The 25,276-nt window shown below is 43.7% G+C and overlaps 1 protein-coding gene across 1 annotated transcript in view; it reads left to right on the top strand.

Moving 5' to 3' along the window:
* The window catches only part of chchd6b (coiled-coil-helix-coiled-coil-helix domain containing 6b), a 60,487-nt gene extending 50,316 nt beyond the window's left edge, over positions 1-10,171 (top strand). The window contains exon 8 of the mRNA XM_080460899.1: positions 9,878-10,171. Within this exon, the coding sequence (XP_080317025.1) occupies positions 9,878-9,901 (24 nt within the window). The 3' untranslated portion in view covers positions 9,902-10,171. The remainder of the gene's footprint in view (positions 1-9,877) is intronic.
* Positions 10,172-25,276: the final 15,105 nt, after the last annotated feature.

Below are 25,276 nucleotides of genomic sequence, written 5' to 3'. Positions count from 1 at the left end.
ACCAGCAAGAACTGTTTGACTTGAAATATTTTAGGAACAAGTGAGAAGACTTGCAATGAAAACAACATTGACACAGATGGGTGGCTCAGAAACAGTGGCCTAATAATGCCATTCTTAGTATGAGCCCCTTCGAAGGCATTAAGAGGAGCAATCTCCTAATCCATAGCAAGTGTTCAAACACCTATTGTGGCTGAGTTTGTTTGTTTAACTGCGTTTTTCTCCAGTAAACAAATCTCCCCTTGATGCACGAATCTGCAGACTCTTTAAGTTTATTCACAATTTAGAAAGAATAAATCCATGTTTTGAGATGAGCTGAGGATTAACACCAAGATCTTCCTCTGCAGTAACCAATTTACAGCGAGAACTTCGTTTTAGCTTGACAAATGTAATCTTGTCACTTGCGAATGGGAACAAATTTACAATTTTCCTCTGCAATCTTTATTATCATCTCTTGCCACCATTTAGCAGTGTGTGCCCAACAACTAGAGAAAATTACCTTGTTTTTATGTATATATTTGTAATAAGTATTGTTGCTGAGTCATCCCCCAGTAAGTGCAAATGGGAGGGTTTTCAGCTTGTTTTCTGTGACTCGGCTTTAGGGTTGTCCTTGTGCTCAACACCACTTGGCTTCTTTGACTGAATGATTCTATATACAATATACATTTTATCTCGTAAAACATATTTGTCTATAGTGTGACACTTTATTTTATGCTGCACACACTATATACTTCCAGATTGTTTTATGCGAATCAGGGCTGAACAATCCTCTGATATGCTTGTTATTACATATGTTGGAAGTGCAATATATGATGATAATTCAGAGAATGCTTTTTTGAACTATTTTCTAATTTATTAATATTTTTACAGTATAAAAACTTTGTGGTCGTTCAGTTTGTGTTTGAATGAAGAAGCCACACAGGTGAAGATTTGTATTTTTTTCAGTCGTTGGAGTTTAAGCAAAAGGCCAAACAAACCTCGGCTGAACAACAATGTCTGCATTGATGAATTGAGATAAATACACTAAAAATTGTGTTTTTCAAAATCAATAACACATGACAAACTATAGATTTCCGAGTGTATTGATATATGTCTTGCCCCCCTGAATACTCTGGGTTATTACTGAGTAGGAGGTGTTGCATTGACAGAAGCCATGAATACATGTTTGATTTATCTTTCATTTCTTATAATCCAGTTTGATTTGACTGAAGTGACTGAACAACTTGATTCATTTATTAATCAACATGATGATGGATTTTTTATTTTGAGAAGATATTTATTCACAAAGTGTGTCTGATTATATGTTTGTTTGTTTTTTTAAATCTTTAAGTCTTGTTTGAAAGGATAAAAGAAAATAAAAGACAGAGTGTGTGGGTTTTCAGATTCATCCTGCTGAATTTAAAAGCTCTTTATCATTTTCTTTGCCTTTTTCTTGGTTTGTGTGTGTGTGTGTGTGTGTGTGTGTGTGTGTGTGTGTGTGTGTGTGTGTGTGTGTGTGTGTGTGTGTGTGTGTGTGTGTGTGTGTGTGTGTGTGTGTGTGTGTGTGTGTGTGTGTGTGTGTGTGTGTGTGTGTGTGTGTGTGTGTGTGTGCTGGGTCTTCGTAGCTCCTCCACACTTCCTCCTTCAAACATTTCAGTTGACATTTTCCACACCAGCTACTTTTAACCACAAATCCACTCAATTTTCTTTGCCCAAAGCGGTCCATTTTTAAATGTAGTGCCGGCAGCATTTTAAGCACATCTCCAACAACATTCAGTCACCTACAAACATGTTTAGACCTTCATAGCATATAAAAGATACGGGGGGGGGGGGAAGGAAAACCTTCAGTGATTTTTAGGGAATTTTGCTCAGATATGTTTGTGTTTCCCTGTCGCAATGACAACAAACTCAGGACATCTCTTTCAGACTTGTTGAGCGTGTCCTAGGGAAGAAGTTGATTGATTGAACGTGGAGAGATTCAGCCCCAAAAATGAGTGAATGAAAGAGGAAGGTGTCCATCAATAGGGGGATGGATGAAGACTGATGAAAAAGAGGAGAAATGGGGAGAAAGAGGCTTAGGAGTGGCTGTCAGTGAGGAAGGGTTAATAGAAAACTGTAGAAGCGAGATACTGAAGGAATGAGTGGATGATGGAAGGAAGGTAGAGAGGATGGATAAAGAGAAGAAGGTGTGTGTGTGTGTGTGTGTCAGTGGGAGGGAGTGGAGGATGGCGGAAAGTCTCAAGGTGGAAGAAGAAAAAGAAGGAGGCTTTGCCAGTCACATTTGTGAGGGAAAGAAAGACTGAAACAAAACATTTTAAGAGTATAAATAGGAAAAACTAAAAAAAAGGATAAAGGGAAAAAAAACAACCTATATATACGGCTATCGGTGGAAGCAGGTGGCGAGCCCCACTGTGAGCCTCGGCCTGCCTGCTAACTGTAATCTGATAACAGCCTTTCTATTCAGCAGCAGTCTACACACTCACACACACACACACACACACACAACACACACTGCACTCAGAGGCCTTTCACATTTGGATAGTCTGGGATTCAGTTCACTTGGGGGGGGGGGGGGGGGGGATTTTCACACCATCATTTGGTTCGGGTGGCGTTCAAGCAGCCCTTTTGGGACCGGATCAAACCACCTGGAAAATGTCACGCAATTACAACAGCTGCTGGTTTGGATGCGCTGTCGCCCGAAAAAAACACTGACCAGAGAGGAAGTAAAGAAGAAACACAGCTCACTGATTGGTCCGGACCGAAAGCAGATGTCCTGCCGCTTTAGCCCGCGGTGGCTAGGCTAATTAGCTCGTGGTTAAAGGCCGATTCATACTCCATAAGAACAAGAACAAAGCTGTGCCAACCATCCGGGACGAAGTATGTCGGTGCCGCACTGCCGAAACTTCGGCGCTGCCGTGTGCTGCGCGTGCGTGTTTCAGGTTGCTAATGACTATCAGTCATCTTTTAATCATGTTTAGCTTGTAACCTCGCTGCTATATGAGCCCCGCAGCTCGTTAATATGTCGGAGGGCGGACTGATGTGATGCACCTGAACGCATTCATTTTAAAGCCTCTTGACGTCATGACAACATAGCTCTGAGTGTGTCTGCATAACGTGCTTCTATACTGGTGGGGATCATCACGCCACCAAGGGGTCAAAACTGAGGGTTGTGCAACAAAATTCATTCCAGGCAAATTTGTTTCACATTTAGACACGGATTAAGGTTTGGGTCAGGGTGCAGGTCTGGTCATTTTGCAGATTCATTCTGCAGAACACTAATGTCAGTCAATGCACAAGGTGTGTTAACATAACTGTGTATGTGAATATTATGGACTCGGACTCAAATGCAGATTCACATACTTCTCTAGTATTTCATTCCTTGTTTCCCTTTCCATCTCCTTCTATTTTACCTCTCACTCACATCCATCACCTCTCAGGCACATAAAGACTAGATGGTCTTTATCTGATGTTCTTTCATTCTATACCACCATCCTCCAATAACCCCCCCCCTCTAAAACCTATATAACACTTCAACAGCATCCACATAAATATCTCATCCGTGCTGCTACACTCCACTGACCACCATTTCCAACACGTGACTGATTATTTCTGCCTGCTGTGAGCTGCCATGTGTTTGGGTATAGGTGAGGTGTTGAGGGAAAGCTGTGACAAAAGAGACTATGTTGTTATTTTTTTTAGTCTGAAAAAGGGAGTCCTCACCAGAAATCAGCATATATCCAGTCAATTATCAACATGTCTCACAAAATCCATACTGTCATGACGTTTGTCTTAAAATCAATTCCTTCACATCACCTGAAGGAAATTGCAGCAACCAGAGAGCTTATTTTCCTCATTGAACCTAAATGAAAAGGTAGATTGTGTCAAAGTTTTTTTTATTAAGAGGCATTGTGGTTGGGTATTTCAGACACACGGTAAATGTTACAATAAGAAAGAAAAAAAATCACAGAGTTTAATGTTTTGTATGACTGTATTGTTTGCCTGAGATGAGCGTTAAGCCCATAAGCAAACCAGTAGTTGGAAGTAACAACAAATTCCCCAGAGCACATCAGGTCATTTCTTGTTCCTGTGGTCAGACACAAAACATGAAAATCATTTCTTCATTATGATTTTCTGTCATCATCATATGAGAGGTTTTCAGACTGTGCAGAAACAAGTAGAAAGTTAACAGTTTTCTGTATAATGGTTGATGACACAAAATTAAATGGTCGGTTTGCAGCTTCTTATCCAACTTCTCTGTTAACTGACAGATCAACAAATTACACCGACTCTATTTGATAAAGTACAATAGCAGGCGAGTCTTCTATTGTCTACTTATTACTGTTGTTATACGACCAAGGAAAGTGATCTGTTGTAAAGTCCACTTACCTTTTAATGAGGCGATCGTCGCTCAGTGATAAGAGTCGGTCGTCCAATAACCGGAGGGTTGGTGGTTCGAATCCCACTCTATCATGTCCATCTGTGGGCAAGGCACTTTACCCACATTGCCTCGTATGAATGGTGCATAAATGTTGGTGGTGTACGTGCTTTGAGTCAGCTTGAAAAAAGCACTATATAAATCCAAGCCGTTATTATTATTATTACCCCTCAAAATTATTATAACCAGATTGAGGTTTCACACGGTGGAATTAAAGGAATTTAATTTCTTCTGCTCAACCCGAGATAAAGAAAACGGTCTCCCTCTCTCAGTGATTGAAGCGCCACAAAAGGCACAGAAGATTAAATGTATGTATGTTTAAAGTCCAAGTTCAGCACGACATCGCCATAAATTGTCAGATGACATGCAGCGCATTGTTTGTGTCAAATAAATGTTGGTTAATGTCAGACTTCTTCAGGTTTTCCAGATTCAAAGATGTTAACAGTTTTTGGCCAATAAAAGCGGCAGAGTTTAAGTTATATTACTCAGAGGTTTGGGGTTTAAAAAGTCAAGAGGGACGATGCAGTAAAACATTTGCTTTCGATTTGATTCAAAAGGTGAAATAAGACAAATTTCAGTTTTATAGCAAACACACTAAATGTTACTAACAGTAAAACTAGCCTGTTTCTTCTACAAATGCACATCCAGACAATCCTAACCTTCATGAAACTCTCAGCGAGTTTTAAAGTTTAATTTCTGGATTTATTGTTTGTTTTTTCCACTATCATTTCTGTCAAACCACAACTCTTTGCTGCATCAAGCAGCAGGTGTTTTGAGCCAAAAAATAACAGTTCTGAAAGGGAAAAAAAATCAGAAAATCCTCAAATAGCAGACAGACATAACAACTAGCTGGTGAACATAGTGGGGCATTTAAAGATCCAGGTATCTGTCTCAGGGGTAAGTGGAGATCAGAAACAGTTTGAAGTGAGCCAGGTGGCCAGGAAGTTGGGTGAATGACAATGTGTCAGGACAGAGACGACAGAAGTCCAGTGTTATGACGGTTATACGTTTAAAACGTTATAACATTTTAAACTTGAAATGACGTCCCCGTCGGGGATCATTTTACTCAACTAAAATGAGTAATTTAATGAGGACATGAAAATGGTATTTTCAGCACCTTATTTTCATGAACTTCTAAGTGTTGCAGGTTTTACACTTCCAACCAACCAGCTGACAGACCAACTAAACTGTTTCTTTAGTGATCAAGTAAACAACTGTGTGTTCATAAAGCAGTCATAGCGTAATGGCTGCGTCAGATTGACAGTCCTGCCTGGCAACTGTCTCGAGAGAGAGAGAGAGAGAGAGAGAGAGAGAGAGAGAGAGAGAGAGAGAGAGAGAGAGAGAGAGAGAGAGAGAGAGAGAGAGAGAGAGAGAGAGAGAGAGAGAGAGAGAGAGAGAGAGAGAGAGAGAGAGAGAGAGAGAGAGAGAGAGAGAGAGAGAGAGAGAGAGAGAGAGAGAGAGAGAGAGAGAGAGAGAGAGAGAGAGAGAGCTCTTAGCACTGAGCAGAGAGAAGACAGTTATTGATTTTCTACTTGTCTATTATTTTTGTTTTTCAGAGAAAAGACGAGTGAGCAAGGAAAATGTGTGTGTGTGTCCTTATATTTACTGCATACGTGCTCACTTGTGTATCTGCTACCTGTATCCTGTCCATTGTCCTACAGCAGTGGAAAAAGGAGACATAGCCAGGGTGTACACACTGTTGCGTCGACGTTCAAAGTTGATTCCCACCAGCCGACACAACACGTCTCTCTGCTACTCGCACCACTCTCTAATTGGACGGAGACTGGCAGGTTCAAGAAGACATGTTTGTGTGGCTGCTGTGGATTTAATTCAACATCAACGTTCATTTTCTGTAAAGATGATTGAAATATGTGCAAAGTTGGATCACAATGCCCAAAGTCTTCATTTCATGAATGCCTTGATTGAAAAAAAACAACAAAGTATATTGTTACACTTTGCAATTCATTTATTCATTGAGTATCCCGATGTTACGTCGTATACCTTAAAGAAAAATAAATGTGCCGGTTTTAGATGGGCTGTAAAATGGCCCTATCATGATGTTAAAGGGAAACTACGCAGAACGTAATTCATGCCTCAGTTGTACACTGGGTGGCAGTGTTGATTCAATTGGTTCTTCAGATCTACTGTTTGAGGGAGTTTGTAGTTGCAGTGGATTCTGATTGGCTCAGGTGGGCACAGGATGTATTTGTGATGAGTATTCCCTCTTCTATGAGTGCCTCAATACACCATCTTGTATCACAAGAATAAACCGGATTTACTGACTTTAGTGGATATACCAGCAGTTTTGAGAAGACACCCTGTTGCTTTGTCTCAATCAGCTCAATATTTCAAGTTATATTGATCTACATTACACTAAAATACAATATCTTGGCATTACAGCCTTTATAAATGTGGGGGTTTTTCTCCAGTTCCGCCCCATTACACTATAGGGTAGCTGTGTGCATGTCTGAAATCCAGTGCAGACCTTGAGCTTAAATGTTTGGCTACCCCCCCCCCGTCCAAAGTGTTTTGCATGAACAACTTTTCCTGTCTTTAAATTATCCGCGTGTGTATGGCGGCAATCCAGATTTGGGTTCTTGGGGCACCGAATTGAACTGTGTGTACCGTGGGAGGTGCCGGTGGGTCAGTTTAAAATTCAGGAAGTTCTTCATGCACTATGCATTAGGCGTAATGTTCCATCACACTGCCACGTGTAGGTGGAGCAATACCAACACGCTCACAATACTTCCATATTCCTGCGTGCGTACTAATATATCACGCTCACACACGGGCCTGTATGTGCATATATATACTCTTTCATACATAAACGTCCTCTGTCACACAACTAGTGAGTTTTCAGGCTCGCATGCAGACACACACACAAGTTCCGACTTTCTATCTCAGGACGTGAGTGGAACAGTAAAGCTCAATCCCCTTGTCACATTTGCCGCTCATCTCCAATTCAAAGGCACACAGGCTGCGATGCCCTCGGATGCACTTGGCAAGTGAACAGCTAACCTGCCCGCCAGCGTCTCTGCCTGCCAGCGGAGCGCAGAGGTAGTTAGCATGCCAACTAGCCCGCCCGGCAGCCGCAAGCTAATGCTTCACTAACCCCATGTTGCCCTGCGCCTCATCCTGGGACTGGGACTTTCTAGTCCTATTGACACGAGAGGGGTTTGGTTACAGCCCATGGTAAAGTGTCTTTCTAAAGCATAATCAGCTGTGAAAGTTACACTCCACAAAACGACAACTCTTAGTAATCTTATTTGTTGAAGAATAAAAAAAAAAGAAAAAAAGAAACAACCTGCCAAGTCATTTGGAAGATATCTTGTTCCAAAACAAATCTGGATGGCTGCTTTAGTAGAGCTCTTCATTTACCGTATAATTCCCAATAGAGGCACAGTGTGCAAGTGTTCCAAAATGTGGAATCCTCAAGTCATTTTATTACTGTGTGATTACACTGTCTGCTCTTTCATTTGGGGACCATGATGTACAATAGCAGTTACCAGTTATAACATTAACATATTGGTTTTGACATAAATTTACGGTGCTGGGACGATTAAGAATCCTTTACGAAACCTATCTATAGTATATTCTCCTGTAAAATGGCTTATTGAAACATTTGACTGCACTTTATTTGTGTTTAGGTTGTTTCAACACGCTCATTGAGTAGTGTATTGACAAGCACTATGGCAACCTTCCAAACAATCCTGTTTATTAGTTTCACAGTATTATTGTGAGGTTAGAAGAATAAAATGGGCAAATTATGAGAGGAAGTGAAAACTCAATAGGATTTACTGTTCATGGTCCACTAAAGACAGTAGTCTGTAAAGTCAGTGAACACGGTCGTCTTCACGGGATGCTCAAGCTCTAATATCAATATGAAATGTTTCTATTGGAAAAACTTCAGTTGTTCCCCTGCATAAGATACAGATCCTACCCCAACAATTCAGATGTTCCTTTGAAGACCTCAACGTTTTGTGTGACAACGTGAAGGAAATGCAGTGAGGTTACGGCCTTTTCTTCCTTCCTACACATAAAGTCCAAAGTGTTGTCCGGCAGCAGTCCGTCCACTCTATGTTGTCCCTTCACTGTTTCGCCTGGTGCTACGACAACACTACAGACGAAGCTTGAAGAAAAGCCACGGGACTCTGAGGTCGATAGGATAAAGTCAGTGAAATCCTTGAAATTACGGAGACCTGTCGTTGAACCTCGTGCGGAAAGTTCCGGGTTATTTTTCTGAAGTTTGTTTGAATAGCTTTGTTTTTCCGCTGCAGTTGTTGCTGTGCAGCAATCCCACAAAACACAATCACTCTGGTCATCTTATGAGCCTGTGTGAGTCCACTGAACCTGTAAATGACTGCAGAGCTTCTCCAGAGCAACTCAGATTCTCTGGATTAGGGCTCAAATGTGTGTGTGTGTGTGTGTGTGTGTGTGTGTGTGTGTGTGTGTGTGTGTGTGTGTGTGTGTGTGTGTGTGTGTGTGTGTGTGTGTGTGTGTGTGTGTGTGTGTGTGTGTGTGTGTGTGTGTGTGTGTGTGTGTGTGTGTGTGTGTGTGTGTGTGTGTGTGTGTGTGTGTGCAAAGGCTGTCTGACTTGTAGGGATCAGTTTTAGCTTTACGCCTGGAGAATGAAGACATTTTAAGAAAGAGTTTGTAAAATCCATGTGTGTGTGTGTGTGTGTGTTATCCCATCCTAAAGTACAGGCTAAACAAGTCCACCCAGAGGTCAGATGTCCTATAACAACACAATTTACAGTTTCTCTGCACGTTTATATAAAACCATCAAAGATGAGCTCCAATAAAAAGCCAGAATGTAGCCGTCGAGTAAACACCACGCTAGTGTGCTCTGCGTTGCTGACTAATAAAGACATGTGTTTGATTAATTATGAAGAAAGATAGGAGCTTGGCTTCACTGTACTGACAGAGAACTATTTCACCGTGTTGCACTTTGTTAGTATTTTTGTAATTTGCGATGTCATTTAAAAAAATAAAATTGTCTGCAGTGTTTGCGTAATATATTTAACTGGAAGACGCATAATTTTTGCATCTTTATTTTAGAAATGTTTTGCGTTTACACTGCAACATTTTGAAAACGATGTCCGTTTACACGTTAAAGACTGAAAACGGCGTCGTTAGCATGCCGGGCCGTGAGTTGGCGCCTTTTGTTGCTTTTGTAATGAAAGAACCCACATATGTGATGAGATCAATAAGCTATAAACATTGACAATGGCGAGCACGTGGACATTTTTTAGTGGCGCCGATCACGGTTGACGCCCAAAACGCAACGAAAGTTTTCAGCTTTCACTTGAAAATGCTGTCGCGTAAACGAGGCCTCTCAAAGGGAGGATTTCTCTTGATGCATCCTAATTTCTACAATATTCTCCTTGAGGTGTTTTATAATGTAAATCCATACCTTAACAGTTCTGTTTTTCACTCCTCCGCCTCCTTTGTGTCTCTTTATTTCAGAGTCCTCAGACCAATCACGGCTGAGGAACCCAAAGACGGCAGCGGCGAAGAAGAAGAAGCGAACATGTCCGATCCGTCCACTTTTTTCCCCCCCTCCCTCCGTCCGTCCGTCCATCCATCCATCCATCTCTTAATTTAGCCACCACCAGAGTGACCTGTCCTTCTTCCCATTCTCTGTTCTTCTTGGTTTCTGAGTGCATTATCTTGACTTGTCACTTCAGAGTGTTGATTTATTGTCAAGTTGTGCGAGCACACCCCTGCTGTCGCTGAAATAAATCCCAGTGATCCAGTGGTGATGAGACTGCAGGTTGTGTTTCTTTGTGTCGTGTGTGTGTGTGTGTGTGTGTGTGTGTGTGTGTGTGTGTGTGTGTGTGTGTGTGTGTGTGTGTGTGTGTGTGTGTGTGTACACGGCGCGGTAGCGGTTGGCTGTCTCTTGTCACGGCACGCTAATAATGCTTCCACTACTGAAAATGGGGGTCGTGTGCACCCTCCTGACAATGCTGCGTAGGCCCAGGGGCTTGATTGTGTCGTGCTCATGATTTCATTAAGTGAGAGAAGGGAAAGGAGAGTGAAGGAAATGAGGGATAAATGAAGTGGAGGACAGATGAATAATGAAGTGTGCATGTATTAACGTGTGTGTCTGTGTGTTTCACGTATTTATATTTCTTTTTTTTAACACGGCTGAACCTGTGTGCATATGTGCCATCGAATATACGTAGGTGAACGTGTGCGCACTTGAGCAACACACTGGACAGGGCACATATTGTCCCTGCTGGACTTGTTGCCATGGCTACGGGAGGCGTTTGTGCTCGCAGCAAGGTGTGGAGGAGCCTTCTAGATAACCCTGAAGGTCAGCACATAGTGCTGGAGCTCACAGCACTACTCACACACTTAACCCCCCCCCCCCCATCACCAACCCCCCTGTGTGTGTGTGTGTGTGTGTGTGTGTGTGTGTGTGTGTGTGTGTGTGTGTGTGTGTGTGTGTGTGTGTGTGTGTGTGTGTGTGTGTGTGTGTGTGTGTGTGTGTGTGTGTGCGTGGAAGCGAGGGACTCAAAATGCATTTCCACTTATATATGGACATGGATGGCCACCCTTAAAATGACCGAGGCTTGTTATCACATACACACACGTACGGGCGCATTACCGGCAAAACGCACAGTTGCACAGAGAGAATATTAATGCTTCTAATGTGCGGGCACGCTTATTCACGGGATATAAGTGCACATTCACACAAGTGGCCGGAGCTGTGAATGCAGTGGAGTGTGTCCGTTAATGATAGCTGTGAGGAGTGATCTATCGATCACAGTTTGACTCCCACTTGCCACCGCGGCATCGATCACGGCGTAAAATGCGAAATGCCACTGACCGATCCATACGATGTATGCTCTATTAAAGAAATCTAGTGAAAATCAAAGTGGAATACTGAGACCAGTGAAGTGATTGAGGAGGAAATGGGTGCGTCTGTCACTCGTTTTTTTTTTTTTTCTTTATTTTTCTTTTTTTCCTTCTTTGGTCCGTGAGTCGATGAATGTCAGCTTCTACAAACTCCGCTCCTCCACCAGGGATTAGGCTGCTCTAACACAACCGTCAAGATGCACATATTACCTATATTAAAGCCAGCGCTGTACAAGAGGCTTCAGCCACTGGCTCTCATATCCCTTCCCTCTCTCTCCCTGACATTTCTTTACAAATACCAGCTTCTATTCACTCTGTTATTGCCTTTTCCCATTCAACAATTCACTGATTAAACAACCTCCTGAAAAGCCCAGGCACCGCTATCTGCCATTTGGCTTTTTATTAGAAACCCACCCCCCCTTTAATTAAATTGGTTGAATTACAGAAATATGAGGGATATTTTGCCAATATATTATAGAAGAGAGGACAATGGGTTGAGGGGGTAAAAAAAATTGAAGAAGGAAAAAAAAAAAAGGGCTTTATGAGATGTTTTGAATGCGGTTTGGTGTGGAAATGAGATAAACACAATCTTGATGGCGAAGGGTGCTTTCTTTTTTTTTTTTTTTTTTTTTTTAAGGAGGGTGAGGTTTGTTTATCTGAATAAGCCTCAACATTGAATATACATCACAGCAGAAACTCATTTGTTTTTGGTTTTTTTTACAGATTTTAAGAGTGTGTGTGTGTGTTGTTTTTTTTTGTCTCCACCTCCTCCTCCTCCTCCTCCTCCTCCTCCTCCTCCTCCTCCTCCTCCAGCTTCGTTTCAACCCCGCACCTTTCGTGCCATGCTTTTCTTATCCCGCCTTATTACTGTGGAAGACGTGGGATTGAGGTTGTCGTGGAAACCAGCCCGGCTTTGATTGGGGGTAGACAGCGGCACGGTGGAAGGTTAGAAGATGGCTCCTCGTGCCTCGCAGTGCACCCGTATTGATTTCCAGTCTTTGACAATCACTGGGCCCTGTTGAGTACAATAAGTTCTGGAATGTGAAAGATGCTCTGCGTATGTATGTGCGTGTGTTGCGCGTTGAGTTACTGTAATCCTCCATCCGCAGGTAATGTACCGTAATCGTCCTACTTTTTTTTTCCCCACCCACTTTAAAGTGCTGGTGTTTGTGTTGAGAGTGGTTCTCTGAGCTGCCAGACCTCCTTTAGCGGGAGCTTCGGGCAACTTTGACAGTCGGCCACGGAGCCTAATGTTCGATGTTTTTTAGCAGCTCCGCGCCGTCTCTTTTGTTCTGCTGCTAAAATACTGTTTGTCGGCCGCTCTTCCTCATCCAACTGAAGAGTTGTCAGCCAGCGAGAGGTGGTGCCAGGCTGAGACAAACGGCTGCCTCTTTTATAAAGACTTAATGGGAATCAATTCACACAAAGTCAGACACTTTAAAATTCACATGCAGCTGGATCAAAAAAAAAAAAAAAAAAAATTAGAAAATCCTGACACGCGCGCACATTAACACACACGTACCTACTCCTCTTCTGGAGTTCACCCAAGGCTGGAGTCATTTGGCCTCCGCTTTTCCCGGCGCCGTGCTGTTTCACTCTACTCTTTTTTTTTTTTTCTCCTCTCTTCACTCAGCAGACTTGGCATTGTATATGCGAGAAGTCGACAGTGAGCCTAATTGGAGTGTGTGGCTCCATCAATGACAGTCACGGTTCTGTTTCTGCACGCAGCACACACTCACATGGAGTTCTTTAGCTAATTGAATAGTCTTTTATTAAACTGTGTTAATGTGAACTGGAACCGGCTGCTGGTGAATTAAATTAGACCCCCCGCCATCAACAACCCCAGACGTTCGCGTGCCCACACACAGCATAGTGAAGCTGTGGGATAAAAACAACACCCGCAAGGGTGTCATACGACAGTATGAGGTGAGTATTTTGCTGTTGTCATTGTGGTTTCAAACACCCTCCACTACCAGGCTTGAACCTATTAACTGTTGAACTCTTACACAGGGAAGTCATTTTAGATCTAATCCTGGACATGTTTGTACATTCTAAGGTATTAATGCTCGTGACTGTTGGGATTCATATGCAATCAAAAGCCCAATACTCTATTTAGAAAAGTTGAGGTTTTTTTTGACATTGCCTGTAACTGTTACACGCCTATCAGAATTACCATATTCTCCACTTTGATTTGTGAAGTTTTCTTCTCAAAGATTTGAATTCAAAAACGGAGTTAGGAGAAAGGGGTTCTCTCTGCTGCTACGCCCCCTCGTTGCACTCGCTTTTAAGATCCGCTGTTCAATCTATGTAGTTTCGGTGTAATGAATACATCCAGCGTCTCCAAAATACTGACATTGCGATTCAAGAAGCAGCTTCTATTCTATTCACTTTATATCAGCACGCCTGCCGCACACTGCTTTTCCATTTGTCCCGTCCTCCCAGAGAAGCTGCGTGGGTCAGACGCCTTACAATGCCCAACTAAATTCAAAACTTGTCGAACATTAGTTTTGGCAGACGAGCGCGTTTGCTTCGCCAACAAGACGCAGACAGAGGCCATCTGCCTCGCCACACCTCCGGCGCCTGTACCAAGCTAACGTTTTCCCGGACCGGCCTGTCCACCGAATGCACAGAGGCCAGACTGAAATCCTGCACCAAATCTCTGGTTTGACTGTTTCAGACCGGAGTTCCATCTACCATTAAGCATTACCGTATCCTAGACCATCTGACCGGGGTGGTTCAAATGGGATCCTACGGGTGATACCATCTGGATCCATCTTACACTATCGTACTCACTGAGCTTAGTTATTTAGCATTCATTTCCACAATCATCTCATAATCTTATGGCTTCATCAAATCAAACGTCTCGCTTCTTGCATCATGAAGGCTGATGCACCGCTGCGTCTGCAGTATCGCACAGGACAGTGTGTGGCGTCTACGCGGTCCCCTCACCTCTGGAGGTCTGGAAGTTCTGCATCGAGGTTGTGTGTGCCACCATCATAACGCTAACTTTTTGGAACGCATAGTTTTTATTTTCCAGTTGCACATTCGCATCCATAATGAGAAGTTCGGCACAGAATTAGCGGAGATGCTGTAAATGTTAGTTCCAGATGTGAGCCAGCAGACTTAAGTGGCGAGCTACTAGGCTCGCTTCCTCCCTCATGTTATCGGAGGTGTGCAAAGCACTGTGGACAGCAGTGCAACCAGCACTTCTCCAATGAAGCGTACGGATAAATTAGGCTAAAGCCAGAAAGTGCATCAAAGGTAAGTGTATCATGCTCAAAGTGAAATACCAACCTTAATGTGTGTTTAATATGACATAAATGTTCATTCGGAGTTAGTGTTTTTGCACCCCTGTGCATGGGAACATTTTGGCCTCGTACCTGCAGTCTTAACCTGACCCAGAGTTCTTGACCAGAGGTGTGAGGGTGAGGTTCCAGACTGACCAGTAAAGCGAGAGCATTGCCTTCAATCTGAGATCCTCTATTAAAGCAACAGTTCATCATTTGGTGTCACAGTAGTGGAATCACTAATAAAAGAAAATGTAAGTGATTGGCAGCAGAGAGCGGCTTTTATCAGGATTTACAACCATAACGTAAAAATATACTGAACTGTATTATGTAACACGTATGTATAATAATAAAATAAGCAATAGAAAATCTATAGTTTCTTTATTTTACATGTAACCCATTGGTAAATCATCTCAATTGCAGTTTTTGGGGGGTTTTTTTTGCATGAGACTTTCCCAGAGACTCACTTTAGTTGTTACCGTGTACATACAGTTTAGTATATTTGTACGTTATAGCTGTAAATCCTACTAAAAGCAACTGGAACAGAACCGACGCCCCCATCGACAGCCAGTCAGTGTGGACTGGAATCCAGTTTTAGAGAACACCGGCGCCTCCACACTGCAGCTTTACGCACGGCTGTCACCGAGTTATTTATGTGTTTACTCTGAAATGAGACTGATTGTTACACACTTTGTCACAATTGATAATCAGTTCTGTCTCTGTATCATTTGAAGATGAACGTTTGACATATGAACACGGTGCTGCTGATTCTGTTCCAGTGAAGAAACACATCTATACCACAGCAGCTTGACTGTTTACGATGATGTGGATCTGTAACTGTGATATTTGAAGACACTAAATGTACGAGACGATTCTGGCTTTAATTCACCACCTCACAATCAGCGCTGCCAGATTCCCGTCTCCAAAATGTGCGTGCGCAAGGTTCAAAGTCTGCGTGTGCACATTCTACCGCAAAACTGATTTTTTTTTAGACCACAAACTTTGCGTGGGAAGTGGCGTACGCATCTTTCAGGACCTGTTTTGTACGGAAGCAAGCTTTTTAAATGAGGCCCCAGAGCAGTAGCTGAATTACTGCGCGTGGCTGAGAGGTGATTAAGCCCCTGATGGGAATCAGGTGTGCTGCCTCACCTCTCTGCCCATAAAGGAGGAGCCGCCCGGACAGAGAGAGAGGAGGAGGAGGAGAGACAGAGACAGGCGGAAGAGACGTATGCAGGACTGCAGAGTCTGCATGTTTGAGTTTGTGGTTTTTGTTTATATAAATATAAGAATGATGGTTTGGGAAACTCCTGACTCTGTGGGTGATGTCATGACCCCCTCTTCACATCAAGAATAACACACAAGACGCTCGAACTCCTTGCTTAAAGAGGCACGCCACCTTTTTATTTATTTTTTCTGTGACGGCAGCGTTGCTCCAACTTGGAGGTGCTGCTCTGCCTTAACATTCAGCAGCAAACTCTTCCAGAGCATCCAGGATGCACTTGTGCAATGCAGTGAAAAAGGGAAAAAAAAACACCGTCTGCAAAGCATAAAGACGCTACCTTCCAGGCTCCACAGCGAGGTGCCAGCTCACAATGGTTTGACTGGACTTCTCAGACTTCGGTTGGCCAGTGACGCCTTCACACTCCAGAGAATAACCACGGCCATGTTAAATCAGAGTCCAACGCAAAACACAAAAACGAGCGAGTACACATTTAACGTCGCAATTTTTTGCTTTAAAAATCACATTTACAAAACTCTTTTTTTTTTTTTTTTATAACTGATGTGCCAACATAAAAACAAATTGCCACAAAAAAGGGTGTTTATATTGCCGGCTGTGACTGTCATTTAGAAGGATCGAAACAGCAAAGTGAAAAAGAAAAACACTTTTGTTCATTGTTTCATGGTTCTGGTTTAGCGAAGCCTTTGTCTTTTACGACAATGTACAGACTGTAACATCTGCGCAACAAATATCTGCGATTTGTGTTTGGCCAGTGATTTGAAGGAACATCTGTCGCCAAACAGAAACAAACAAACCAAAATAAAAAAATGAACAGTACGTGTGCAGTTACTTTAAAACTCCAAATATTTCAATGAGTCAATATGATTAGACGGAAAATGAATCGATTGTTTGTCTTTGTGTGATACACATTTTCCACTTCATTGAGAATGTGTGCCTGGAACTAAAAGGATGTAAAGGACGGTGGCGCTGGCAGGGAGACGACCAGAAGGTCTCAAGGCAGCAGGGGACATGACCCGAGTGTCAGCTCCTGGCTGAGGGTGGAGCAGTCCAAGAACCCGACACTGTCACATGCGACACTGCTAAGGAGCCTCCGACTTAAAAGGACAAACGGAAGCCCGAACACACCCGACGCATGAGGGGAGACGAAGGGGAAATGGAGAAGGGAAAAGAGGTCAAGGTTGGAAAGGAGAAAGTGTTTGTTGTGGGAGTCCGGGGTCGACGACAGAGGGGGAGATGGTGATGGCAGACGTTGGAGGAGGAGGGCAGGGCGAGATAGTCTACTGAAGCCGGCAGAAGCAGCTTGAAGAAGAAAGCTCCCTCCTTTCTGCTTTATTATATTACACTGGTGGATAAAAAGAATCCGACATCCTCTAAAGTCATTACAGCCCAGTAAGACTGGCTCAGAGGGCAACGCAGCTCCTTAACCCCTTTCAGTGTGTGTGTGTGTGTGTGTGTGTGTGTGTGTGTGTACACACATTCTCCAAACCAAAGTAGCACATCACTTAATCCGTTCCCAGTAACTCGGATAAGCCACCAGTCTTATCTCTCCTTCTCCCGTCTCGTTCCATCCCTCACTCTTTCTTTGGAAACTATTGTGTCCCTTTTCCCCTCACACCCTCCACCCTCCCACTCCCCCTTTCAATCTTATTATTACCCTCGTCAGCCGCAGACTTTAATGCCCCATTATTCTGTATTTAGGGCTTGGAATCGTCTCCTGCGCGAGCTGCAGGGGCAAACATGGATTCTGCATCGCTGTCACTCCTTCATTGCCAGGCCGTGCATGGGATTTCACAGCAGCTTGTCTCTGCTAGGAGACGGGACTGTCGTTTGCCGTTGTGCCACCAGCTCCTGGCAAAGTGGGATGTCATCTTATACCAGGAAGTGTTACTACAGTTAAACTAAAAAAAAGAAGAAAAATAAAGCTACAGGTCTAAAAGTGTCTCAGGTTCGGTTGCATTAGAGAACAGTGGAATTGACCAATTTTCAACTTTTTGGACTTTCTGACCTATATTTCCGTACATTTTGAACATTTTCAGGAAATTCCTCTTTCATGCATTTGTTACTAAAAGAACAACGTTTACAATTGGACTGTAAAAAAATGTTTGTTCACGACGAGCTCGACATAATTGTCCCTGGAGACATTAAACGAGTGATACAGGTTGCCGGTTTTAGAAAAGACACTGAAAACCCTTGGAAAATATGTACATTTTGTAAAATTGGAATGACCGATTTAAAGGGGACATATCATGCTAAATCCACTTTTTTAGCCCTTAAATACATGTTGTATATTTAGAGTGTTTAGAAGTACAGAAAAGTTCAAAGTAGTCTCTTCAGGTGCTCCGTTGATATCTTTATATTCAGTTTTGGTCATATTTTGCAATCCGTTTCGATTTTTCTATTCTCTATTACGTTTTTTGAACAATGACGTCACAGTATTCCCGGCGGAACTGCCAAATTAGGACATCGACACTTCGAGCAATCCGCCATTTTTGTTTCTCGCTGCGATTTTGTAGTCCAACCTAAGGGTGCCGAAGTTACGAGAGGATAAGTCGAAATGTTCGGTTGTTGGATGTAGTAACCCACAAGCTTCGTTACACCGTCTCCCAGCATCAGAACCTTTTCGAAGTGCCTGGTTGAGGTTTATTTTTCACAGAAATGTACCCACATCTGTGGGTAAGGTCATTTTTGTGTGCGCGAAGCACTTTAAGGACGACTGCTTCAGCAACCTCCGCCAGTATAAAGAAGGATTTGCCGAAAGACTTGGTCTGATTGAGCGGTCAGTTCCTTCTATCTATGGAGACGACGAACAGAGCACTTCGGTAAGCTGTATATAACGCTAAAAAGTGTGATGATAAGACGTCCCTGTCATTGTTTTGTTAGCATTAGCAGTTGCACCGTCTTCATATGTTAGCGCTGTGTGCTCGTTTTAGATTATAATGTAACTTCTGTGTTAAATAGTCGTTGTAATACAGGCAGTATTGTAGTAGTGGGCATGGATGGAGAAGTTAGTGTAAATATAGTAACACACCATTGTGTTACATCCATATGAAGACGTTGTTCTGTAGGTGCATCATCGTCATTTTCATCTCGCTCCGCCGGGTCCGACTCTGGCTCCAACATGTATGGCTGGATGGACAAATCTTCCGTTGTTGACATTTTGTAAATAATGTGTGAATATAAAGTTTCTGCGCCGCTAGATAATTGTATCTGTTCTATCAAACTACAAAGATGGCCGAACAGGGTGGCGTTGAACCGAGTGTCACCTCTGCAACCTGGAGAGGAGGCGGGGTATGAAGAGACCGCCCCAAAACGAGTTGCTCTCAGAAGCACATCAGAAAAGGGGTAGAAAAGGGGCCTGTGGAGCTCTAATAATGAGGAATTCAGACCCAAGCATTGCAGTTCTGCTTTATATAGACCACAACTGTATGATTTATATGTAAAAAGGAAGGATTTAAAAGCATGATATGTCTCCTTTAAATTTGTAAATGATGTTTATGTCCTTGTCCTTGATGCTTTTAGAGATGGACTGATGCATTGTTGGTGTTTGTGGAATTTGGGGACTGTAGGAAAACCAAAGCATGCCTGCAACCTGATCTTTTACCTTTTCAGCTGGACTCTGACAAACAGAAATGTACTTGAAATGTCAAACTTCATTCACTTTCTGGTTAAATGTGACCCAGTAGATCCCAAAAGAGAAATCAACGACTCAGTTAGTTTGCATATTATTGATTTTCACCAAGGAATATAACTATACAACAAATTAACATTGGCGCCGCTTCTTTTTACAATTGTGTGTTAATAAGGTCTTGTTCAGACTTCCATGATTGAGGAAGATGAAGAAATTGGAGAGACGGCGTCTTTTTACTCCACGTCCAACATGAGTGTGGGAAGTGGTGCTGCTGTTTTCTGACCATTCTGAGTGCCTGAATGCTTGCTTCCTTCACAAAGCGTTCACACTCTGATGATTGGCCACATTAGATGGTAGATAACTGTCACCAGTCAGCAGGGTGTGGTCAGCACTCCCTCCACTTCGGGAGAAGTTTGAAGGTCCAGAGAGTTAACTGGTGACTCTAAATTACCCACAGGCGTGTGTGTGTGTGTGTGTGTGTGTGTGTGTGTGTGTGTGTGTGTGTGTGTGTGTGTGTGTGTGTGTGTGTGTGTGTGTGTGTGTGTGTGTGTGTGTGTGTGTGTGTGTGTGTGTGTGTGTGTGTGTGTGTGTGTGTGTGTGTGTGTGTGTGTGTGTGGTTGTCTGTCTCTCTGGTTGACATGGGCGTGTCCTGCCTTCACTCATAGTCAGCCGGGATCAGTTTCAGTGATCCTGAGTTAGATACAGTTGTATAGAAGATGGATGGAAGGAAGACGGAAAAAGCCGTAGAAGCGTGTCTGCTTGAAACACACCAGTTGGCCGCGCCCAAAAGAAAGAGATGAACGGTGCAAATGCAGATAACAGTGAATTTGTCTCCTTTCAAATGTATTCAGAGTGCAAGACTCATTTGTGCACTTGAAAAATGACAACAGCAGTGGGTCAAGCACTTGTTTGAAAGCACACTGCGGCAGGGAGAGCTGCCTGGTCGGCCCAGTCTTCTTCTTGACGCGCTTATAACCGACTTCCCTCTCTCTTCCTCCATCGTACTCTGGCTGTCATCCCAACACGCACACCAATGTGTTGTCAATAGTGGAAGGGTGCTGTTTGGATAATGATCCTATCTTCCTGGATAGACCGGCTGCTATCAGCTTTGTCTGTCACACAAAGAGAAGAGAGGCAGTGTGAGAGCAAGTGGATCACCCCGCGACACACACACACACACACACACACACACACACACACACACACACACACACACACACACACCAGACCCCTCTATCTCTGCGTCCTCCAATAGACTTCCTGTGTCAACACGAGCTTTGATTAACTGCGGACAGGCGCGAGTCTTTGTAGCAGCGGGACAAAAGCAGAGCGACGTGGCGAATGTTCCGGTGAAGGTGGCGCATCACGAGTCGTGGTGGCACTGAATGCGTGTTTTTTGCAGGCTGGCACGGTGTGAATGCTCCAGGAGTATTTGAGCTTATCACGTCAAATCGTTTTCAATTTTCCGTTCAAACCCGCTGCTTTGTTTTTCTGCTTCTTGTTTCTGATAAGTCCTCCGAAAAAGAAAGCCAAATGTACCCGACTCCCAACTTTGGCCAGGAATCATCTGGAGATAAATAGAAAAACAGCCAATTTCCTCTCCCGCCGACAGTGTCATTTTACCTTAAACTTCCAATTAGCTGTTTTTACCTCAGCTATCTGTCACGCTGCAGAAAGGCTCTCTCCTCCTGCTGCGTGATGCACATCAGCCACACTCTGATCAATTTAACTCTGATGATAGTCATGTGGGTTGTATCCATCAAACCCGCCTGGACACGACAGCAAAGGGAAATTAATATTTACTCACTTTCATCTACAGGGCCGGATGATGCTTGAGTCTGGGAGTGTACATGAGTGTGTATGTGTGTGTGTGTGTCACAGAAGATAAATGACAGGGTGAGGGACCTCTCAGTGAAGCTCTCTGCCAGGTGAGGAGCTGGTCAGTGCCAACAGGGCAACCGGATGCCAATCAGCGGCAGTCTGGAGGTCATGTGTGGTCAACTTTTGTTAGCAGATCCGGAGTGTTGACTTGATCATCTTTTAATGAGCTGTGTGTGTGTGTGTGTGTGCGTGTATGTGTGTGTGTGTGTGTGTAGTTTTAGACTCATGCAGAGTGTGGCTGACAGGGCTGTTGCGTGCGCAGGACAGTGATTTTGACACACGCCCCGGTAGGAGGGGTCGAGTGTGTGTCTTGGTTACACAAACCTCAGTGGAAACTTGCGACCTATAGATGGCAGCATTATACTCAAAGTCTTCTGTCTGTGGTCACACCCGAGTCCATGCAGCACAGCCAAAGCCTCACTCTCACGCCGTTGATCCAGCCAGGGAGGCTCTCTTATCACTTCTTCAGGAGATCAACGTGGGGTTTTACACTCGTGGAACTGCCAGAGTCTCAGTGTAATGCTCAGAAATTGTCATTGAAAGGTAAGTTAGGCATGTGTATGGATTTATATGAAATCCTCGTCCTACACACTTAATCCAAGGCAGGTTTGTCAGGGACTGAAGCTGATCCTCTCTGACATTGGGCAAAGGGCAGGGGGCACCCTGGACAGGGTTCATCAAAGACCTGGCATTATTGAAAAGATAAAATAGATGCTTCAACTTTCCTTCTTTCTTTCTTCACATGGCTGCATTTTGGCAGAGCTGTGCTTTAAACAACACACTAACAGCTATGCTTCGCAGGTAGACCGTATTAATGAATTCACTTTTCAGTGTTACGGTGTGACAATATTTGATTGTAAACCAAGGTTTTTAAAGAAAAAAAAGGAACCATTGCCACCAACTGAAATAACCAGACACATCCACCATTCAGCACAGAGAGAAAACTACATGTTATGACTTGTTATGACCAACATTTCCACCAGTGATGAGGCTGAATGCACTTGGGATCACTTTGGTTTTGTCTTGTCCATACCAGCTGAGAAATCACTTGCAAAACCAACGAGGAAGCTGTGCGGCGAGGGGGTGAAAGGCCTGCCTTCTGTCACATTTGATTTGTTTTGCCTTTAGTAAATGGAGACGTAGCGTAGCCAGGTGGACAAGACCACATCAGAGTTCCTTTGGTTTTGGGACCAAACTGGACAGAGATGAACGCTCCTCTTGGAAGCATCTTACACCCACTAGCTTCCTTCTGGTGGTCTGACGTCCACTGGTCCGCCCGCTGGTCCGCCCGCTGGTCCGCCCCTCCCACCAGCATTCGGGGTGACGGCACACCTAAATTTGATCCCTGTTCAGCACAATCTGCTCTCATCGCGTTTGCGGCGTGTCGGAGCTCAGTTTGAACACTCGGTTAGTCAGCAGTGAGAAACCCCAGTTTCGTCTTCACACTTCCTTCGCGTCTCAGTATCTCTGTCTGGCTCGCCCACACAGGCGCGGTCTCTCTCTCTTCCCCTTTCCCCCTGATGTGTTTATCATAGCAGGTGTAACATCCCCAAAAAAAGCTGAACTCGCAAACCTTTTAGGAAAGTATACTTCAAAGATGTCATCGATTCTCACCTTTCTTGGTCACCTCTCTTTTTTGTTTTGGTTCAGTATGCCATCCCTCTTTCATTCCCCAAAGCTTTAATTCCTGGCTACTTGTTGAGTGTAAACGACCTCCTGGTGATTGTTCTGTGAAGGATGGTAGTACGCTGCCTTTACCTACTACCATTTGCTCTGGATTCAGGGAGAACATGAAAACCCCACACAGAAAAGCCCCCGAGCCTTGAACTAGGGGCTTCCCTGCTATCAGCCAGACACACCGACCTCTACGTCACTGTGCGGCCGTTTGACAGGAAACGACATGGACATGGCACCACGACGTTACTGAAGTCCGAATGTCACACAGACGGAGCTAATGCTGAAGTGTGGATTTTTCTTTTTGTTTTTGAGCACTTTTGATACTTTGACAATCTTTTTATAGCAGTAGACCTGCTTTATTATCAAGAAGAACTGACAACCCTCCTTTCCCACCCCATGGGACCTTTAAATCCCCGCTCAGTCAAAACTGTCAGTGAAGAAACTTGAAGCCTCCAGGTTACATTAAGAGTTAGAATAGAGTTATCAGTGGAGTTGAAGACATCTGCTGTTCAGCATATTCATACATTCCAGCATGGGAGGGAAATATTAATTCCACAAAATTTCACCAAATTTTCCCTGACATCATCCAATACATAATTGAGCCTTACAACACATTGAGAGCAATTTAAAGCTCCACCAGCTTGTTCTGTGAGACCTTTCTTTGTTTGCTGGTCCCCACCTTCAGGTGGAGAGGACGGGCTGATTGGCGCAGCCAACATAAACTGGGTCACGCAATCTGTTGCTGGTGCTTACTATCACGACCCATGAAATTGATTCTTTTTATCTGTGTGTTTGTGAGCATTTTCACAGCGTGACACAGGTCGCTCCCCCCTCTCCCCCCCCCGCGTGCTCTCGCCTTAGAGTACCTGCTATGTCTGCGTCGTGCACGAGATATACTCATTTCACGCTTCATTTGTCGCCTCGCAAGCTCTCTTAATAAACAAGACCCTTTGTTGCGGTTGCCACTCAGACACCTCTTGTCCGTGTGTGTGTGTGTGTGTGTGTGTGTGTGTGTGTGTGTGTGTGTGTGTGTGTGTGTGTGTGTGTGTGTGTGTGTGTGTGTGTGTGTGTGTGTGTGTGTCAACATGTCATCAGTTCTCGTTTGAGATTACTTGGTGGCGTGATGCTCGTCGGCAGCGTGCTTTTGTGTCAAGCTCATTACAAACTTCAGCGTCTCTTGTTTAGGGATTATAAGTGATTCCATCAAGAAATCGGTGGATCTGATTGTTCACGGATTGCGTGACAATGGATTTCTCAATTGGAAAAAATGGAGGGTTTCAAATGAACATAATGAATTGCCCCAAATACTGTTTTTTTGTGTGTGTGTGTGTGTGTCCATCCATACGCTGGTGTTCCTCTAAAGTAAACCGAAGATGACATAAGAGCTGCTCAAGGTTCGTCTCTTGTGTAACCAGAAGCCGTCTGATTGGAGAAAGGATCACAGATTCAGCTCCATCTTTTTCACTCCAGCCGTTCGTTTCCCAAGAATTTCTTTTGTTTTTATCAGTTGTTTTGTGAAACTGTTTGGTTTTTTTTTTTTCCGACACAATAATCTGATGCGTTTAAAATCACGCACAAAAGATATTGGACAATTATGATTGCCTTCATTGTGTTCAGATTATTATAGGTGTTTAAAACAAATGGGCCCAGATTTGTTTTTGCAAACTGAAGCACGCGCCCTCGTGAAAACAAAACGAGTATCGCCGTTATTCGTATTATTTCCACTTTGTGCTGCAATCTCTATTAAAAAGCAGTTTTCTTGGAGCCTAACGTTGAGTTTCCAGTTTATTTTTTCCACTCAGACAGCATGAAGGAGTGTTTATATGTTTTGTTATTAAAAGGGAGAAAGCTCAGACAGTGACTAATCTATTTCCTTTCACACTGCAGCCAGTAATCACTGTTCTATAGAGCTGCTCACTCACCCATTCATAATGTTATCAAGACACATTATCTGTGCCGGTGTGTCGGCGTGCGCTCGTGCGTCTGTGTAGTCCTCTGATTTTTCGGGGCTTTGAAAGGCAGGTGTTTAAAAAAAAAAAAAAGAGTGTGCGCGCACGCACGCCGTTTGTACAATGCTCGCGAGCTTTGTCCTTAATGCCGACTCGAAAGCAACACATTTTCTCCTCGCACCCCTTCGGCTTGATCTCACATTGTCAACCGCAGCACTAATGTGTGAACGTCGGTGCCGCTGTCCGGCCCCCGAGAGGCAGAGGAAGCTTTCGGCAGGAATGAAAGACCCCAAAGACGTTTAACCCAGATGGTTTTTATACACTTTTCATAGTGCTCCCATC

This window comes from Lipophrys pholis, assembly GCF_963383615.2.
Source record: "Lipophrys pholis genome assembly, chromosome: 4".
Classification (NCBI taxonomy): Eukaryota; Metazoa; Chordata; class Actinopteri; order Blenniiformes; family Blenniidae; genus Lipophrys; species Lipophrys pholis.
This window is presented reverse-complemented; position numbering and strand designations above follow the sequence as displayed.